This window comes from Saccostrea cucullata, unplaced genomic scaffold (genome assembly GCF_032062105.1).
Source record: "Saccostrea cucullata isolate Sc308-1 unplaced genomic scaffold, CSIRO_AGI_Scuc_v1 ctg11, whole genome shotgun sequence".
Taxonomy (NCBI): domain Eukaryota; kingdom Metazoa; phylum Mollusca; class Bivalvia; order Ostreida; family Ostreidae; genus Saccostrea; species Saccostrea cuccullata.
Window position 1 is genome coordinate 149,593 of NW_026933222.1, and position 19,816 is coordinate 169,408.

Here is a 19,816-nt window from a genome sequence, read left to right on the forward strand (position 1 = left end):
TATTGAAAGATATCGTCTTTGTGTTTGTAGTATTGCAAACGGTAAAGAATCATGAAACGTTTCTACTTATTCCAAATGAATTCTACGCATGGTCTTTCATAAATTTTTGATGAAACACACAAATTTAAACGTTTTGAGAAAAAGGAGGGGGAGGGGGGGACTACAAAAGAGTTTAAGACTAGGACGAAAAACTTAGGTTGATTGTGAAATTTTGTACAATCAATCATTCTTCTGAAAATTAGTACCATAACATAAATATCTTATTCTATTTTGTATGAATAAAAAATATTTAGACAATTTTCAAATTAATGTAAAATAAAAGTCAAAAGCAAAATGAAAATTTGTTCGTTCTTTTGTAAAACGGGCTCCTGGTTTTATAGTTCATGACTGTTAAGTCCATTGTGACGTCATTCGACATTCAATTGTGAAGTCACAATAACCCTACTATAGATCTTTAAGAAGCCGAAAGACGTTTCGTTTCCAGGCTAAGACTTTTTGTATAATATTTTAACCAGCCGCGTGAGATATGGAGAAGAGAACAAATTATAGATCCGCCATAAAGCGGTTGTTTACTTGTAGAACTTACCGTGAGCCCGAGCAAGCAGAAGAGCAGGAGGACTTCTTTCAGAACAGAGATACCGGCGAGATATTTATCGCCATGGACCCCAGACCTAAGAAAGGGTTCTCACATCAACTTTAAACATCTTCACCTTGCAGTAATGTTTGGAAGGGATGAACCAGAAATAGAACGCTTTGCTGTTAAATCACAGCTTCCATCCCATGTGATGCCGAGCAGAGGAAACAAATCTTTGTCAAAGACCTTTCCCGAAGCACAAATCAAGAGTGATTTGAAGAAATGCGTTCTCCAGGTTCAAGAGGAAAATGGTCTTGTAACGGAACAAGATGATATGGACAAAGAGGATGTCATTTATCTTTAGAAATGAACAGATTCATAATCAAATTTTCATATCTAAGACAGTGAAAAAAGAAAATATTTATGTTCAATTACGTGAGATACAAGATTAACTGGATAGTTTATGTATTTTGCTACAACATTCAAGTGCAGTCATGCAAATGATTTTAAACATAATATACCACATTTTCTTTCAATGAAAATCTTGTATTTTAAGACTCATTAATCATTACAAGTGTTCTAATCTGTTACCCGATAATGTGAGAAAATTTTCAGAAAATAAGTAATAAACACATTATTGAAAGATATCGTCTTCGTATTTGTAGTATTGCAAAAGGTAAAGAAACATGAAACGTTTCTAATTATTCCAAATGAATTCTACGCATGGTCTTTCATAAATTTTCGATGAAACACACAAACTTATTGAGCAATAGGAGGGGGGGGGGGGTTACAAAAGAGTTTAAGACTAGGACGAAAAACTTAGGTTGATTGTGAAATTTTGTAAAATCAATCATTCCTCTTAAAATTGGTACCGGAATATAAATTATTCAATTTTGTATGAAAAAATATTTAAACAATTTTTAAATTAATGTAAAATAAAAGTTAAAAGCAAAATGAAATTTTGGTTTTAGGTGAAAGTTCTTTTATAAACGGGCTCCTGGTTTTATGGGGGGACCTATGTCCAAAAAGTCTTTGTGTGAAATTTTTAAAACTTTCACATTTCTTTCCTGACCACTTGATCTTAATTTTTAGGTATTAAAAACAATACCTTTATATGCTTATTTTTACACGGGATCACGTGCAAAAACAGTGTGAAATGCTAAAAATAGATTATTTTCAGACATTATTGTTGTTCTAATCCAAATATGCGATAAAAAGACCCAAAAATGTCAAATCACATTCGAAATCAACATTTATTTAATTTATATGACTTGTATCTTTAAAATGAAGGCAAATTCATTGTAATTCATCTCGCATGAAAAATTATAAAGGAGCACAATGTGTATCACCCCGTTGTCGTATTTTTTACAATTCCGACATGCATAACAGGTAATATCTTAAAAAGTCTTTGTGTGAAAATGTTGTAATTCATATGTTTTGAAAGAAAAGACCCCTCTCTTTATTTTAACAAGGTAAGAAGTGTACCTTTATGATAAAATAAACGAGAAATATGACGTTTTCTTTTATTTTCGTACTCTTCTGTCATAAATATTGACCTTTCTGCACTAAAAAAGGGTAAGCTAGCACTGACAAACATATGAATATAAAACTATTTTGCAAAAAACGAGTATTTTGTTTTGATAAGAAATAATTTAAACAGATATACTCTTTTTTTCTTCATTCTAATCATTCTGCCCCCCCCCCCCCCTTCCACGTCAACAAACAACACCTAATAGAACCTAGGAATGACTTTATACAATAAAATCTACATACACTATAAATCAATAAGTAAATATAGGTACAAGTACATTTCTTATTTTTTTTTTCTTATTTTTATCCAGAAAATACAATTAATGGTAATAATAAAATTAAACATATTTCCCGAATTTTAGCAGCTGTCTTTGCTGAATTTCATCTTATATTTTTTGCATTTTTATATCAGCATATCATAGAGGTATTTCTTCACAACTGAAATTGCTATGAATTATCAACCAAAGGAATTCTGATATTAACAAACTCCATAAATCAAATAAAACTGTTTTAAATGATGAAATTTTTTTCTTTTTGTAAACTGTTTACGTTTTTGATTAATAACAATGTTATGCTTGTAATCACAGTTGCAAAAGTCAGCGGGAAAAAAAACAAACGTCGCTATTGTGACGTCACATAACGCTGCTTTGACGTCGAACGACATAGGTCCCCCCCTTATAGTTCATGACTGTTGAGTCCTTTGTGACGTCATTCGATATTCAATTGTGACGTCATTCCATTCGATATTCAATTATGACGTCACAATAAACCTGCAAGAGATCTTCAAGAAGCCGAAAGACGTTTCGTTTCCAGGCTAAGACTTTTTCTATATTATTTTAACCAGCCGCGTGAGATATGGAGAAGAGAACAAATTATAGATCCGCCATAAAGCGGTTGTTTACTTGCAGAACTTACCGTGAGCCCGAGCAAGCAAAAGAGCAGGAGGACTTCTTTCAGAACAGAGATACCGGCGAGACATTTATCGCCATGGACCCCAGACCTAAGAAAGGGTTCTCACATCAACTTAGACAACTTCAAGACTTCTTAAGACGTGTGTTTCACATTGAGAGGAAAATGAAGATTTTGAAGAGACCTTCTTCAGAGTTAGAAACAGCCAAACCAGCAATACTGCTGTATGCCGCCAATCCATTGGTTAGGAACCCTAACTTTAAACATCTTCACCATGCAATAATGTTTGGAAGGGACGAAGCAGAAATAGAACGCTTTGCTGTTAAATCTCAGCTTCCATCCCATGTGATGCCGAGCAGAGGAAACAAATCTTTGTCAAAGACCTTTCCCGAAGCACAAATCAAGAGTGATTTAAAGATATGCGTTCTCCATGTTCCAGAGGAAATTGATCTTGTAACGGAACAAGATGATGTAGACAAAGAGGATGTCATCTACCTTCAGAATAGAACAGAATCATGATCAAATTTTCATATCTAAGACAGTGAAAAAAGAAAATAATTGTGTTCATTTAGTCAGATATAAGATTGACTAAAAAAGGTTATGTATTTTGCTAACATTCAAGTGCAGTCATGTAGATGATTTTAAACATAATATACCACAATTTTCTTTCAAATGAAAACCATGTATTTTAAGAGTCATTAATCATTACAAGTGTACTAATCTGTTACCCGATAATGTGAGAAAATTTTCAGAAATTATGTAATAAACACATTATTGAAAGATATCGTCTTTGTGTTTGTAGTATTGCAAAAGGTAAAAAAAAACATGAAACGTTTCTACTTATTTCAAATGAATTCTACGCATGGTCTTTCATAAATTTTTAATGAAACACACAATACGTTTTGAGAAATGGGGGGGGGGGGGGGTGGTTTACAAAAGAGTTTACGACTAGGACGAAAAACTTAGGTTGATTGTGAAATTTTGTACAATCAATCATTCTTCTTAAAATTAGTACCATAACATAAATATCTTATTCTATTTTGTATGAAAAAAAATATTTAGACAATTTCAATTTTCAAATAAATGTAAAATAAAAGCAAAATGAAAATTGGTCTTAAGTGAAAGTTCTTTTGTAAAACGGGCTCCTGTTCTGGGGGCCATAAAAGTTAGATGAGCTCACTTTTGATCTCAGTCTCATTTTTCCACTATATTTTCCTTTGGAAAAGGTGAGACTGAGATCAAAAGTGAGCTCGTCTAACATTTATGGCGCCCAGGCCTGGTTTTATAGTTTATGTCTGTTAAGTCCATTGTGACGTCATTCGATATTCAATTGTGACGTCACAATAAACCTGCAATAGATCTTCAAGAAGCCAAAAGACGTTTCGTTTCTAGGCTAAGACTTTTTGTATAATATTTTAACCAGCCGCGTGAGATATGGAGAAGAGAACAAATTATAGATCTGCCATAAAGCGGTTGTTTACTTGCAGAACTTACCGTGAGCCCGAGCAAGCAAAAGAGCAGGAGGACTTCTTTCAGAACAGAGATACCGGCGAGACATTTATCGCCATGGACCCCAGACCTAAGAAAGGGTTCTCACATCAACTTAGACAACTTCAAGACTTCTTAAGACGTGTGTTTCACATTGAGAGGAAAATGAAGATTTTGAAGAGACCTTCTTCAGAGTTAGAAACAGCCAAACCAGCAATACTGCTGTATGCCGCCAATCCATTGGTTAGGAACCCTAACTTTAAACATCTTCACCATGCAATAATGTTTGGAAGGGATGAACCAGAAATAGAACGCTTTGCTGTTAAATCTCAGCTTCCATCCCATCTGATGCCGAGCAAAGGAAACAAATCTTTGTCAAAGACATTTCCCGAAGCACAAATCAAGAGTGATTTAAAGATATGCGTTCTCCATGTTCCAGAGGAAAATGATCTTGTAACGGAACAAGATGATGTAGACAAAGATGATGTCATCTACCTTTAGAATGGAACAGACTCGTATTAAAAGAATCTTATTTTTTCAATGACGTTAGAGAAAGAAAATACAGTACCTGTTCCTATGCACCTACATCAGATATCAGATTGACCATAAAATTCGCTTCTGTATTTTGCAAAAATATTAAGGTATTCGTATATGTTATTTTAAACATAATAGATGGCACAAGTTTTCTGTCAAGGAAAATGGTGCTTAAAAAATCAAATTAAAGACTTCGTGTACTAAATTGCAAACTGATAATGTAAAGATTTTTTTCTCTCAGAAATTGTATAATAAACACATTATTAAAAGATATAGCACGAGTGTTTGTATTTTTCTTAGTATTGCAAAAGGCAAAGAAAGGTAAAAGAAACATGAAACGTTTTGAATTACAAATAAATTATACATATGCATGGTCTCTTTTAAACTTATAATGAATCTGAGAAATACCTTTTTGTTATTCCCAGCAAAAATTCTATATTCAATTGATTTTTTAGTTCTCATATATATTTCAGCATAATAAGATTAACTGCCTAGAAGCTTCAACATATAAAAGTTGTATAACATATATGTAGGCTAATTAAAAGAATTCACAGAAATGAGGGGAGCTGTTTTTTGGATATACCAGTATGACAATATGAATTTTAATTATTACATGCAATTGGTATGTATTGACAAGAAATTAAGAAGTTTCTCTTGTGAACTGAATTTTTTTTTTCGTATTCATAGAAGACTAACACAATCACCAATTATTTTAATTCAATTTATTTTACAGTATTAACAAAAACAAATGAAAACAAATATAAAAAAGATTCAACAATAAATAAGAATTGTCTGAAAACTAAGCGAAACGTCATTTAGAATTAGTAATAAAAGACATTCCAGCAAACAGCGAAGACTGTCCAACCCATGTAAACAGCGAACGCAATCCACCACAAGTATTGTTCGTATAGTCTCTGATCAAAGTTCTTCAGCACCAGCAGCCCCACGGTCAGTCCTGCCAGGGACCCCATTAAGTGGGCAGTGTAACTGACCTGGGGGAGTAAGTCTTTCTCCAGTAGTCTGTCCCATACTGCAAATCCCACGTCAGCACTAGCTACAACAGGTAATATAATTGTCGTTTACTCATAAAGTACGTTTCATTAAAGTTTTTCTCTTGCAGTAAATTTATTTGATTTGTAAAGAGTGAGTTATCTGAATATTTTTTCTTGTTTTGCGTTCTATTAGGCGTATACTGTAGTCAAAAGTTTGGGGGAGTCGAGGAAAGTTGGTGAAAATTCAAAAATCCTATGATTTAGTTACGAGACTATGAATTTATTTCTATGGTTATTTCTATAGTTATTTATCTAGTTGATAAAAAAACTTCCAATTTGTTATTGGATATATAATCCTAGAAATGGGTAAAATAAACCATTCAATTTCAAGCTACAAGCTGACATCGTAATAAAGTTTTGAGTCTTGTAGAAAAACAATTCACTTGTTTCGTTTTGTTTTGTTTTTTTGGTTGTTGTTGTTGTTTCGCTGATAATCATTCCAATGATATCTCTTTACATTTTAAGATAAAAGTCTTACGCTTTTTATCTAGAGTATATCGATTTACAAATTATAGATTTTTTGTTCTTGATGAAGCCTAAATATTGGGATTGGAAAGAGGTGGGGGGGCTCGTAGTTCTATTTTTATTTTTCTACAGAAAAAATCATATCTGTAGTGAATTTATTTTAAAGTGACTGACAACTTTTAGAAAAATACCAGGAAACAGTTCAGAAAAGAAAAAAGTCTTTACCTATAATTAAAACAGCACCAACTTTAACGAGCCCGAATTCCATTTCAGAGTAATTCTACAATATATAAAAAAAATAATGAAGTCGTAAAATATTAACAGTCTAATTACAACACTTTTTATCAAGGATATTTTTATAACAAAAACAAATCATATTTTGTATGTTATTATTTTTGTGAAAAACAAGAACATGGCATGTCGATGCAATTTTCCTAACGTGATGAAAATGAAACAACTATGAGATTTTCTTGTTAATGAGTTCATTCACAGACCAAACTACACATCAGTAGAGGATACTTGGCAAAGAGTGAATATCATAATAAGTTGTTACAGACCAGCATGATGTTAGCCAGATGAGCTGCGAGTAAAGAGTAGACTCCCCCTGAGGCCCCTGCGAGGTACGCCTTCGTATCAAACACAGAGGTACCGAGGGACCCTGAAACATAATGCAGACAACGGAAGTGAGGCCAATACAGAGTTATCAATTACATTAATCTACAATGCATTTAAGAAAATCTTTGGAATTGTGTTCCTTCATGCATTAAGTTTTACTTGATTCACTGTTCGACAATTTGAATGCCAGGGAGTGGAAGCTAGTATTAGTTTATCTTGCAGAAGACGTTCAAATTTTCCCATAAAATATCATCATTTTGATTGTGAATTTGTCAAATTATGGTTGTACACGCAAACATTGATTTTTTATAACATTGTTGCTAATTTGCTATCGACATCCTTACAACATTCCTAACAAAAATCTGCAGTGATATTTATTAACTGTCTCCTAAAACTACAAATCAAGCCAAATTTTAGAAGAACTTGCAAAACTGATCTCATTTTTTTTCCACGTTTTATTATGTGGTCGAAAATCATTGAACAAAATTTTTGAAAAAAAGGGGGGGTGTAAAAAAAAAAAGAAGGAAGTGATCAATTACTGATGATACCTGCTAAGACTCCTGAAATGTACACTATCATTACTCTTCCTGACCCATGCACCATTTCCAGGGGGAGACCCACGAGAATCTGTACGAGCATGTTGAAAAATAAGTGGACCCATCTGAAATAAAAAGAAAAAGGATCTAATTCAAAATGAAAATAATAATTATCTTATGTATTTGTCTTCTGTTTATTCTCTATTTTTATCTAAAATATTATTTCAAAATGTTTTATTTGACGCTGAATAATTTCTCAGTGGTGCACTTATGTGTCAGGGAAGATGTAAAACTCTATTTTGTCAAACAAGAGTAAATTGCAGATTCCATAGAATCAATCAATATCACTGAATTTATTTTGTTTTATTTCTTCCCAATTATTCTTAAATCAAATTACATCAAACACTACAAGTGTATGACAATGACATTATTAAATATTGCATCTAAAATACATTAACTTAATACTTATACCTTGAAGACTCCTTGTATCAATTTAGCATTTTACAAATTACAAAGAATCTTAGTAACAAGGAGTACATATTTTAAATCAAATAATTTTGATGGTGGTTCATTAAATGAGAATTGAATAGCTTTACAATAACTTAGAAATAATTCAGAATAAATTTGAACAGATAGATAAAAAAAAAAATCAAATTCACTATCTACACCTTCTCCCTAACTATTCAGCTGGATTTGACACAAAAATTTTCACGATATAGTCTGGAAATTCAAATTTCTTAAGAAAGAATCGTGAATAAACAGAAGCTGCTAGACGGGCGCAAATTTTTAAGATTAATTAAAGCTGTTTTTCAAGTGATAAGGTTGAACTTTCTGCTAAGGGTTAAAAAAAATTCAAGAAATATTAAATTCCCTTTGCAAAACGTGTTGACAGAATCTTGTCCCAGTAGCCCTTGCATTTTTCAGGCTTTTTACCTTCAAATCAATTTATAATTTAATCATTTTATGAAGAGTACCTTCACTGTTTATGAAATCTACAAAACTGATAGAAAAGAAAATGAACAATAGAACAGATGACAGATTTGAAAAAAAACCTCAGATATTGAGAAATGAAACAAAAAAATCCACACACATCTTTTATCAATAATTAAAACCTTTTTTCGATGTTGGCCCGCTAGAGTTATAGCTCTTACCCTGCATGGATGAGGGTGTACGTGATGAACCGCCATAACTGAATCCTTCTGTCTGGTCTGTAGATAAGAACACTCTCTACTGGTATTGGTCCGTTTGCAGAAATGACCCCGGCGTCCAAACAATGATACGTGAAGAGGCCGATCTGTTTTAATGTAACAAATAAATTCGACTATACGAGTACAGTATACTTGAAACAAAATCAAACACTCGGGTGAATTCCGTAAAGAACACTCCATGGTATCTATATTTGCAAAACAAACTGATCCTTTGCTCTAAACGATAATATGTTTTTGAAAAAAATGAGTCCTGTTATTATGTCCCATGTAATTACTCTTATATAGATCTTCATGATTGGACAAAATATAATTACGACGATATACAACCGATAATTTAGTCACATTTAAATCTTTTTTAATTCATGTTTTTTTTTTCAAATATTTGAAAATATTTTTAATTTTTTTTTATCAATAGATAAGTAGGTACTCAAGTCGAAATATGCACGAAACATTTTTTTGTCCCCCCAAAAAATAGCCTATCCTTTAAAGTTGCGGATAATGAAGAAATGTCTTGTATTTATTCAAATAATAATTTGAGGGTAAGGAATTAGAATATCGCACAGGCATATAAAAATGTGCTCATGTGAAAGTTTTTTTTTTAAAGATGAAAGACTAAAACAGTTTTAAAGAAATAATGATATATATTTTGTGAAACTTTATGCATATTTTTGCTATTTTGATCATTTTGTATTTAGTCCATCCATAGCATTGTTTAAATGCACAATGAAAGCTTTCAGTATACATGTACTCTAAATTTACATAATGTATTGTATAATCACATATTTTGTGGGTCAAATTTTCGAGGTTTTAGGAAAAATATTGGTTTATGGGGATTTGATTTCGTGGTTGGCTATGTATTGAGTAGTTTTAATATGAAATTTTATATTTCGTGGTGGACATGAATTCGTTGGTCTATTCATACCTCGAAAACAACGAAAATTAACCCCCAGGAAAATAAGTGATTCCACAGTATTTGATATATTATGGAAAATGTTCGACCTTTTGATTTTTTTTACTTCATTTAGTGCTATAAAATGTGTGATGTTCAACAATATATCCTTGATTTATTTACATACAGAAACTTACTTCAGCTAAAGTAATAACAGGTATGAACCAAGGAGGGGGGCAGCAGGTATATCTATCAGCATAATATTGCCTGTCACTCTCTTTTGTCAAGAAGCCTTTGGCAACGTAGCGCACCATCATCTGAAAACATGGGGATTTCCTTCGCCTGCGGAGGAGACGGGGTCTTAGGTATGTGGTACTACCTTGGTCAGTCTCGTGGGAGGAGCAGGGGGACTCGGCATTCATCTGTAAGGAAAGGTAGGAATCGGCTTATTATTATTGATACAGATCGAAATGTAAGTGTAGAGATTGTCTTTTTTAGTATAAAGCCAACCATATGATAAGGTAACCAAGTAAAGTAAATGTAGAGAGTTGTTTTTATGCTCTCCTAAGATACAGGGTTATATTGAGACAAGACCTTTCAATGGGTGTAAATACTTTTTTACCTTTTAACTTTGACCTTAGAGTTTGACCTACTTTTAAGAAAACTGTAAACTTGGCCATAACTTTTGAATGGTTAGCACTAGGGCTTTCATATTTCACAGGTCTATTCCTTATAACAAGACCTTCCTTTGGATACCAACGATCACTTGATTGTATGGATGATACATCTAAGTATGCAAGCTATTAGCTTGCTTCGTACAAGTGACCAGTTTAGTTATTTTTTGAGCAGGTCCATTTTAAAATAGACATGTTACTACAAACCCGATGTTGACCAAACTTGAAAGGATGATACAATTATTGATGCAGTTAACTTTTCTCGTTGCTTTGGAAATGGGATTTTACTCATATTTTACTAATAAGTGACTTATATACAGTTTTATGGGACAGGTCCAGTACCAAGGAACTAAAAGCCCTCCCTGAACCAATCTTGCAAGGTTGCATCAAACTACAAGATTTTCCCCTAGATGCTGGTTTTCCAGATGATTGACCACTATGGTGAATGCCAAATACCAATAAACTTAAGCACCTATCTGAATCAAGCTTAAAGGGATGAGGCACGGATCCAGAATTTTTTTTAAGGGGCGGGGGGAAATATCCACTTTGAAAGTCAAAAAAAATTCCAATCTAGAAATTTCTTGACAAGAAAAAAAAACGTAATCTCATTTCTCAAACTTTAAAAACCTACTTCGTTGGGGTGGGGGTTCACTTTTATACATTTAATAACTCTACCAATTCCAGGGGGCCCCCGTCTAGATCAGCGCATGGGGATGATGCATCAAATAGTTACCACTACCAGTCAGTGCTGCTTCAGATCCTGGATCTGAGTAAAATTTCCGGATATGTGACCAGGTTAAAGTTCTTAGAGCATACTAATTCCAGTGTTACCGCAAGCCGTATTTTAAATTAGACTACACTGGATGATGCATTTAAATGAAGAACACTCATAAACTTAAGTACTTCAGTCACTAAATGAATCATTTTCTGGATGCAATGCGGTATAAAAATTGAGAAAAGAAAGAAGGAAAGAGAGGAAAGGAAAAAGCGGAGGTAGAGAGTTAGAAGTCCTCCCAAGTGCTGACTGCTAATGCTTATACGTAGATGATTTGATCAACTTCATTATCTGACAAATTAATGAATATTCACCTAAGAAATTTTTAAGTTGATATTGAGTTTTGAATAAGAGAGATGGAGGGGGTTAGAAAAAGTAGAGGTGAATATCCTTAGAAAAGAGGATTCCTTGGAGTAATCAAAAAGCTCATGCGCGGGTCTAGAAGGGGGGGGTCTGGACCCCTCCCCTGGAATTTGGAGAGTTATTAAATTTATATAGTTAATTAAGTTGGTATGAAAGTCATAGGTATGAAGAACTACCCCCCCCCCTCCCCGAAATAGGATTTTCATGTTTTGGCGAGGAGGTAACTTTTTTTTTGCTAGTCAACAAATTTCTGGGGTGAATTTTTTTTCACTAGGGTGGACCCCCCCCCCCTCACCCTGGAAAAAATTCGTGGATCCGCGCCTGCAGCTACTTTCAGAGGTTGGACTGGAGGTATAAACACTTATCCAATTATAAAAAGGAGGCCACTCGGCGGTAAAAGGGGCCTCAAAAAGTCCCTTGTGAAATTGATGAATGATTAAATGAGAAAAATTAAAAATGCGAAAGGCGTTATAATATCACATAACCTTTTCCTCTACATAAATATATCGTATTGTTTGTAATACAAAATCATAAACTAAATTAACATACTTATGAAGAACGTGTGGTTGTCTTTTTAAAAAATTTATTTATAGATAACAAGGTGATTATTTTATTTTACATTTTGAAATAAAACATTATGTTTTTAAAAAAATGCATTATACGCAAGCAGGAAAAAGCTTGAAGAAAAATGTTTAAACTGACTTACATGAGCCTTTCATTTCCTAAGGTTTTACTCCCAATATTTTCATTTTCATAATGTTCTAGAGATCTGAATAATTCTTGTCGCACAGAAATTGGGTAAAATGTAGTTCTGAAAAATTGATGACATGTAGAGTCATTATAGTGGCCGCGACCATATTGGGTAAAATCCTATAAATATTTTATCATTCATTTTAGCTCAATAACAAGGGAAGGTATCCATAATCAGGCATCCCGATGAAATATCAATTATTCAAAAATAATTATATATTTCTTTTGAAAAAAAGAAGAATTTAAGGTCTAGTAATAAAAATATGAAAATAAAATCAATTACTAAACAATTTACTTCATTAAAACAATCCCCTTGGGACAGTTTCTTCAATAACAACAAGAATAAGTTAAAAAGAAATATTTTAGGTCATATTTTCTCATTTTTCCACAGTTTATTAATTTCTTTGAGTTTATTTACAAAGATATTAACTGAAGCGAAGAATCGTCGTGTGCCGACTGTTCAGTTCCGGATGGCTATATAACAGATGGCGAAATTCAATATGTAAATTTTCTGCTGTCTGCCTGTTTGACTTTTAAAATATTTATACCCAGTATATGACAGTCAAATAGCGATTTAACATAAAAGCTGCCATTTAAATCACTCTAATACCTTGTAATTCTGTCGAAAAGTGTTTAATTCATATTAACGTATTTCCATCCACACAATGTTATGGGTTCAAAGTAGAAAAACTGCATTTTCACTAAAAATAGTGAAGATTAAGTTATAATCTAAAAAGATGTATAGGTTGCAATATTTTTTAAAGAAGTAAGACAAATCTAAACGGAAGTGTCTGTCAGCATTAAAAATCGTTCATTTTTAGGTTGTTAACATTACTAGTATTATCATGTAAACTTTGGTTAAAATATATTATTCTGATGCTGAAATTTCCAAAGTATTTTTATGCGTCCGGATCGATAGATCCGGGGCGTATATTGTTTTTGTCCTGTCTGTCTGCTTGTCTGTTTGTTTGTTTGTTTGTCTGTTTGTCTGCAAACTTTAACCTTCGCCATAACTTTTGAAAGAATTAAGATAGAAACTTCATATTTGGTATACTCCACTAATTAAGGTCTTTCAAATGACAGCAAGGTTAATGGCCTTCTGACCTTGACTGTGACCTATATATTATATATTATTATGTTTATTCACCAATCAAGGGCCCACAGGGGGCATGAACAATTATTACAAAATGATAACATTGATTACAATTCTATATTAAGGATAATGTAACATGACTTGTGATTAAGTTTGACAATGAGAAGTGCATCACCACACTGGATCAAAAGCATAGAATCCATAGAATGATAAAAGAAAACACAATTAAATAAAAATGATAGATATAAGGTAAATTAAAAAAAAAAAGAAAAAAAAAAAATCTTGTAGTAATGGCAGTACTCTAATATAAAACTAGTGCATCTTGAATACAAAGGGCACCAGGGGATGATACCTCTACACAGCCAGTCTGGCAAACCTGTACCCTAAGTATTGAAGATGGTCATTCAAAAAAAAAAATCATTTAAGTATTAACAGCAATAGTAATTTCAATTAATAAGTACTTAGCATATAATTAGAAACTTAATGCAAACTAATCTCTTGGAGTTAGTTCAATAGATATTTGACATATGCATACCCACATACACAAACACACACTTACTGTTACACAAATCCATGCATACAAAAATAATAATTTATATACAAATATATGTATGTATAGTATATATTATAAACATACACTTATTGTTACACATATCCATGCATACAAAAATAATAATTTACACACAAATATATGTATATATATAAACAAATGGTACTATCCTGTATAAATATAGCTTTTTATCTGCAAACTTTAACCTTCGCCATAACTTTTGAAGCATGAAAGATAGAGACTTTATATTTGGTTTGCATACTCCACTTATTAAACCCTTTCAAATGACATCAAAGTCAATGACCTTGTGACCTTTACTGTGACCTATATCCTAAAAATAGTTTTTTCGTACCTTTGCCATAACTTTCGAACCATAGAAGATAGAGACTGTGTATTTAGTATGCGTACTCCACTAATTAATTTCTTTCAAATGACACCAAGGTCAATGACCTTGTGACCTTTATGCTAAAAATAGTTTTTTCGTACCTTTGCCATAACTTTCGAACCATAGAAGATAGAGACTGCATATTTAGTATGCATACTCCACTAATTAATTTCTTTCAAATGACACCAAAGTCAATGACTTTGTGACTTTTACTGTGACCTTTATGCTAAAAATAGTTTTTTCGTACCTTTGCCATAACTTTTGAACTACAAGAGATAGAGACTTCATACTTGGTATCCATACTTTACTAATCAATTTCTTTCAAATGATACCAAGGTCAATGACATTGACTGTGACATATATGCTAAAAATAGCTTTTTTAAAAGATTTGTTGCCGCCGGGCGCATAGTGTTTCACAAACACATCTTGTTTACTTTATGAAATATTTAGAATTGTGAATACCCCGGTATCTGCAGGGAAAACATTTTACATAATAAATGCCCAAAAAATGAAGACACATGAGAAGGAGTTATTGCCCTTGGCAATATTTTTGAAGATTGAATGATCGATTGAATAAAGAAAATATACATTTGTATAATTCTTTTATGTACAATTTATTTGAATGACACCAATTGAAAAGTATTCATACAAAAAGATATTTTCTTATGGATATGAATTAAGATTAAAAACAATTTTGTAAAAACCTATGACATCACAGAAGGGTGGAGCATTAATTTAATTCATGACGATTTATTATGTATAACTTTCAATTAAAATTTTTTCTAAAGAACGTCAAACAAGAAATGTTTCTATAATAGTGGCCAACTGATAATTTAATTGTTAAACATTTTGACAGAAGTAGTCAGCAACACGGTATACAATATATATTGTTTCAATATACGTCTTGTACACAAATTCGAGTGCTAAAAATCATCATTGGAAAGCGCAAGCCGCCTGTTCCTGGATAATTTAAAATTTTTCAAATAGCTTTGTAAAATCTTAAATCCCTGGCTTCACATAAAGACACAACAAGCAGAAGATAAAATATATAATTATATATAATTTTGATAAAATATTCAAAATAATATAAGATGAATGCAACCTGTCTCACGCAGATAAAGCAATCAGATGATGAAAGCGTCTAGTCTATCCCTATATTTGTAAAAAGGCATGAAAAATCACTCAAAGTTTCCACAAAAATAAATGGGAAGTATGGGTTATGTTTCTCATAAACTAATGTAAAAGTCGGTAAATTTTTCTAGAAAAGCTTTGATAAAGTCAGCAGCATCGGGCCATATTTTGTCTGAAACAGGTTTACTTTAAAAAGATCAGCAACACTTCTCCAACGGAATGCTTCTTTTAAAAAAGCATCTCCATGCTCGAGCAACTCTTTTTTATGATAGTACTTCTGGTAAACTTGGCAGATCTGAGCAGTATTTGTCCGACACAGAGCTTCTGGTGAAGCAAACTGCACTGAACGACAATGTTCAATACAGTGTTTCTGGTAAACTAAGCAGCAATGTGCAGCGATTGTCCAACACAGAGCCTGTGGCTTATGGTAAAGTCAAGAGCAATTTAACGAGTGATATTTGTTCAAGACAGAGCTTTTTAGTCCAACACAGAGCTTATGGTAAAACAAACAGCATTGAGCGACAATTGTTCAAGACAGTGCTTATGGTAAACTCGACAGTGCTGTGCGGTGATTGTTCAACACAGAGCTTCTGGTAAATCCAAGAGCACCGAGGGACATTTGTTCAACACAGAGCTTTTTAGTCCAACACAGAGCTTCTGGTAAAACAAACAGCATTGAGCGACAATTGTTCAAGACAGTTCTCATGGTAAACTCGGCAGCGCTGTGCGGCGATTGTTCAACACAGAGCTTCTAGTAAAGCCAAATGCACCGAGGGACATTTGTTCAACACAGAGCTTTTTAGTCCAACACAGAGCTTCTGGTAAAGGAAACAACATTGAGTGACAATTGTTTAAAACAGTGCTTTTGGTAAACTCGACAGCACTGAGTAGCGATTGTCCAACACAGGGCTTCTGGTAAAGCCAAGAGCACCGAGGGAGATTTGTTCAAGAGAGTCCTATAGTGTTTTTGTCCAACACAAAGCTTCAGGTAAAGCCAGCAGCATTGAGCGACACTTGTGCAAGACAGATAGCAGTAAGCAGTGACATTTGTTCAAGACGGTACTTCTGGTAAAGTTAGCAGCATTCAACCACACTTGTTCAAAGCAGTGCTTCTGGTAAAATCAGCAAAACTGAGTGGTATTTTTCCAAGAGAGGCCTCTAGTAGGGACAGCAGTATAGATTAACATTTGTCAAAAAGTTTTCTTGGTAAGGTCTGACAGAAAAAAAATTCCGTAGAGATTGTTTCTGCTAAAGCTGCAGTGAGCGTCACCCGTTCAAGACAGTGTTTCTGGTAATTTAGCGGCATTGAGAGACATTTGTCCAAAACAGTGCTTTTTGGTTTAGTCAGATAGTGACAGTGACCCAATCCACTTCTTAGAGACATTGGATACCATGTGTCCTATACGGTGCTTCTAGTAAAGTCAGCAGCATTGAATAGCATTTCGTTTGGTAAAGTTATGGGGAGTGAATAGTATTTGTTCATTACAGTGTTTCTAGCTAAGTCAGCAGCAGTATATATTTTCTTCAAGACAGCGTCTCTAGTGAAACCAAACTAATCCCCCCCAACCACATATTCGAAAATAGACATTGCAGTAAAAAGAAAACAGAGCTATCAATAATTGCAATAGGGTGTTCATTCCTTACATAGAAATTGACAATAAATCACCCCATATAATAACAGTAATTGTATACATACACGTGTCTCATACAAATGTCAAAATATTTCATGACATTTAATGCAACAATGACACTTCATTGCCTAATACATAAATCAAATGAGACCAAAGATAATAGTTTTCTTAAATAACATATCTGAATGAAAGAAAATCGCTCTGTGATTCTAAAGTTTGATGTGTGGACACTTAGACAAGTGTTTCTTCAGAATAGGCGGTATCTGTTTTATATACACTGAAATATGTACATGCACTACGGAGTTTAATTTTAATTGGCCATTTATCTCTTTTCAGATAAAATCAACAGCATGATCCACTCCTGAAAATGGATTTGGTTGGAGGATTGATTTTAAATTGTAAACATGATAAAATATAATATAATTAATACCAGATGACTTACTACAAACAAAATAGAATATTTTTCATCCTTTTTCCTTGAAATTTGAATAAAAATAATTCAAAAAATATCTTTAATAATTCAAAGACGTCAAATGAAATTTGAACTGTGCCGCGAAATGTTGTTAATAAATGCTACATTGTTTAATTTTCTAGTATCCCTACCTTTTAAAATAATTATAAATGAAATACTGTGCACATTCAAAACAACATTTACAAATACAATGCATATTTGAATTTCCCCCAAAATCAATATTTGACTTAATTCTAAGAAATGGTACGTTATGAGCTTTACAGTAGCTCCGCGGATCTAAAGGAGGTGTATGTGTTTTTATGTTTGATACTGTTTTAGTCCATTGAGCAAAGAAAGAGTCAAACTTAGCATTTTAAATCAATAGTAAAAATAGTAATTTTAACATTTTAGCTATACTTTGTTTAAATATATATAATTTATGACGTCATTTGAATTTTACTGGTGAGAAATTAAGTAACTTGTCCTACTTATTTGTTAAGGATGATCCAGTGACCTTTGTTGATAGTAATCACCAATATATCTATGCCATATATATATAGCTGTGTATCTCGTGTAAGGGAATTTCCTAATTAATCACTTGTTAGCAAAATGGGGTCATTGAAGTGTAAATTTCATTTATGTTTAATTACACTTCCCTTAAGAAGCTAATTAATTGACTTTTTAGTGAGTATTTCTGAATATCCTGATTTAATTGCGGTAGAGATCCATCTCCTGTTTATCTAAGCCTTGTGATAAAACTGCCAGGGAACAATTCCCACCACTTCCAAAGTTTTACTGGAGTCAGCAAATTTACAAGAATATTTGGACATTTTTCGCGATTAATACCATTATATAAAGTCCAAATATTGGATTAACAATCTAACGCAGAAATTGAAATAAAGAAACCACTTACTATTGCTACTAGTCTTTGGAACGACTCGTTATGGCTGTCAGAGGCTTCACATTGCATCTGGAGGGTTCCGGCCATTCTTAAATTCCAGGAATCGTGAACATCTAGAGGAAGAAGCAATTAAGATCCTCAATTTGGAACGATTGCGTTGGCATGAAAAGGAAAGTCTTCGCTTCACACCTCAAAGCAATTCCCTCTCTGGTATATTTTTTTTCGTAAACTTCGGTTTAAATCCATTAACATGGGTTTCAATTATTGATATTCTTCCAATTCGCTGCCAAATGTCTTTGTTTAAACTGTTCAGAATCATCCCTTACAAGCATCACTTTTCGCCGCTATCGAGGACTTTTTTGTAGAGTAATTGCATTAAGCAACAACTAACTAAGCCAATAAACGTCACGGGTTACATCGACATTATTGGTGATGGTTAAAATATCAACAATATTGATAATAATTGAGGATGATTGTTTTGTATTTTACCCTTTTATTTGACTAACCATTAAATAAAGAATCGGTACGAATTTTTTTGTATGGTTAACTTAGAATAAGTATTTAATGCTATTTATACCCCCCTAGAAAAATGACCATTTACTTCATTGTGCCGAAATTATTGTATACCATGAATGTCTCTTTTTAACTTATTTCTCTATTTTTAAACAATAATAATACTGTACTCTAATTTTTGACTCTGAGTAAAAGTCGTTAAAGTTCAAAACAAGATGCGTTTGTGTAACACCGATGCCCCCGTATGGTAGCTTATAATGAAGGTTGAATCATATGCACTTCAAACTCCAAAGGTCAAGGTCAAAAGTGGTTGTACGGGGCCTAAAAATTGCTTTAAAATTCTATGATTATGATTTTTCAGTCATAATTTAATATAGTCACCTAGCTGTAATACTAGCCCTCTCCGATTTTGGTTGGAGGAATTTTCAAATTGTATCCCCCCCCCAAAAAAAAGAAATATTGTGTGTTTTATTTCATATTACTTACTTTGGACAATTAGGACATCGTATCGTTTTTCAAAGTCATTTTCAAATACGATATGAAAAAAATGTTAATGCATCACGCATATCTCAGTCATTTAGATGCCAAGTTAATTCAATTGAACCAATTCCTCGGTCTTAAAGAACACGGTTAATTCAGAGAACAAGATGTGTTGGGTTTTTTTTGTCTAAAGGAAGAATATCAATACCAGTCCAGGTCAAGAATAGAAGACACTTTTTGTGCGAGCCAAAGAACAGTGTAATGAAATTTCCAATTTTGGGGGGTAATTGAATACTTTCTAGATGGATTTGCTGGAAAT

At 33.0% G+C, this 19,816-nt stretch overlaps 1 protein-coding gene across 2 annotated transcripts; it reads right to left on the bottom strand.

Annotated features, from left to right (window-relative positions):
* Positions 1-5,737: 5,737 nt before the first annotated feature.
* Positions 5,738-18,800, bottom strand: LOC134237733 (protein rhomboid-like). 2 transcript variants are annotated; one of them, XM_062719880.1, is made up of 7 exons: positions 18,517-18,800; positions 9,998-10,222; positions 8,855-8,997; positions 7,716-7,828; positions 7,110-7,210; positions 6,778-6,832; positions 5,738-6,089 (listed from the first exon to the last, which is right to left on the bottom strand). In XM_062719880.1, exons 1-7 carry the CDS (start codon positions 18,589-18,591, stop codon positions 5,857-5,859), a joined length of 945 nt encoding a protein of 314 aa, XP_062575864.1. In that variant the 5' UTR covers positions 18,592-18,800; the 3' UTR covers positions 5,738-5,856. The 2 variants fall into 2 exon arrangements, with proteins under 2 accessions (XP_062575864.1, XP_062575866.1); XM_062719882.1 differs by lacking the exon at positions 18,517-18,800 and adding an exon at positions 12,319-12,419.
* Between the last annotated feature and the right edge of the window lie 1,016 nt (positions 18,801-19,816).

Coding starts and splice junctions, on each gene's coding strand:
- LOC134237733 (XM_062719880.1), bottom strand. CDS start 18,591: ATGGCCGGAACCCTCCAGATGCAATGTGAAGCCTCTGACAGCCATAAC. Junction 10,223..18,516: donor TCCAAAGACTAGTAGCAATA/GTAAGTGGTTTC, acceptor CTTTCCTTACAG/ATGAATGCCGAGTCCCCCTG. Junction 6,090..6,777: donor TGGTGCTGTTTTAATTATAG/GTAAAGACTTTT, acceptor TACCTGTTGTAG/CTAGTGCTGACGTGGGATTT.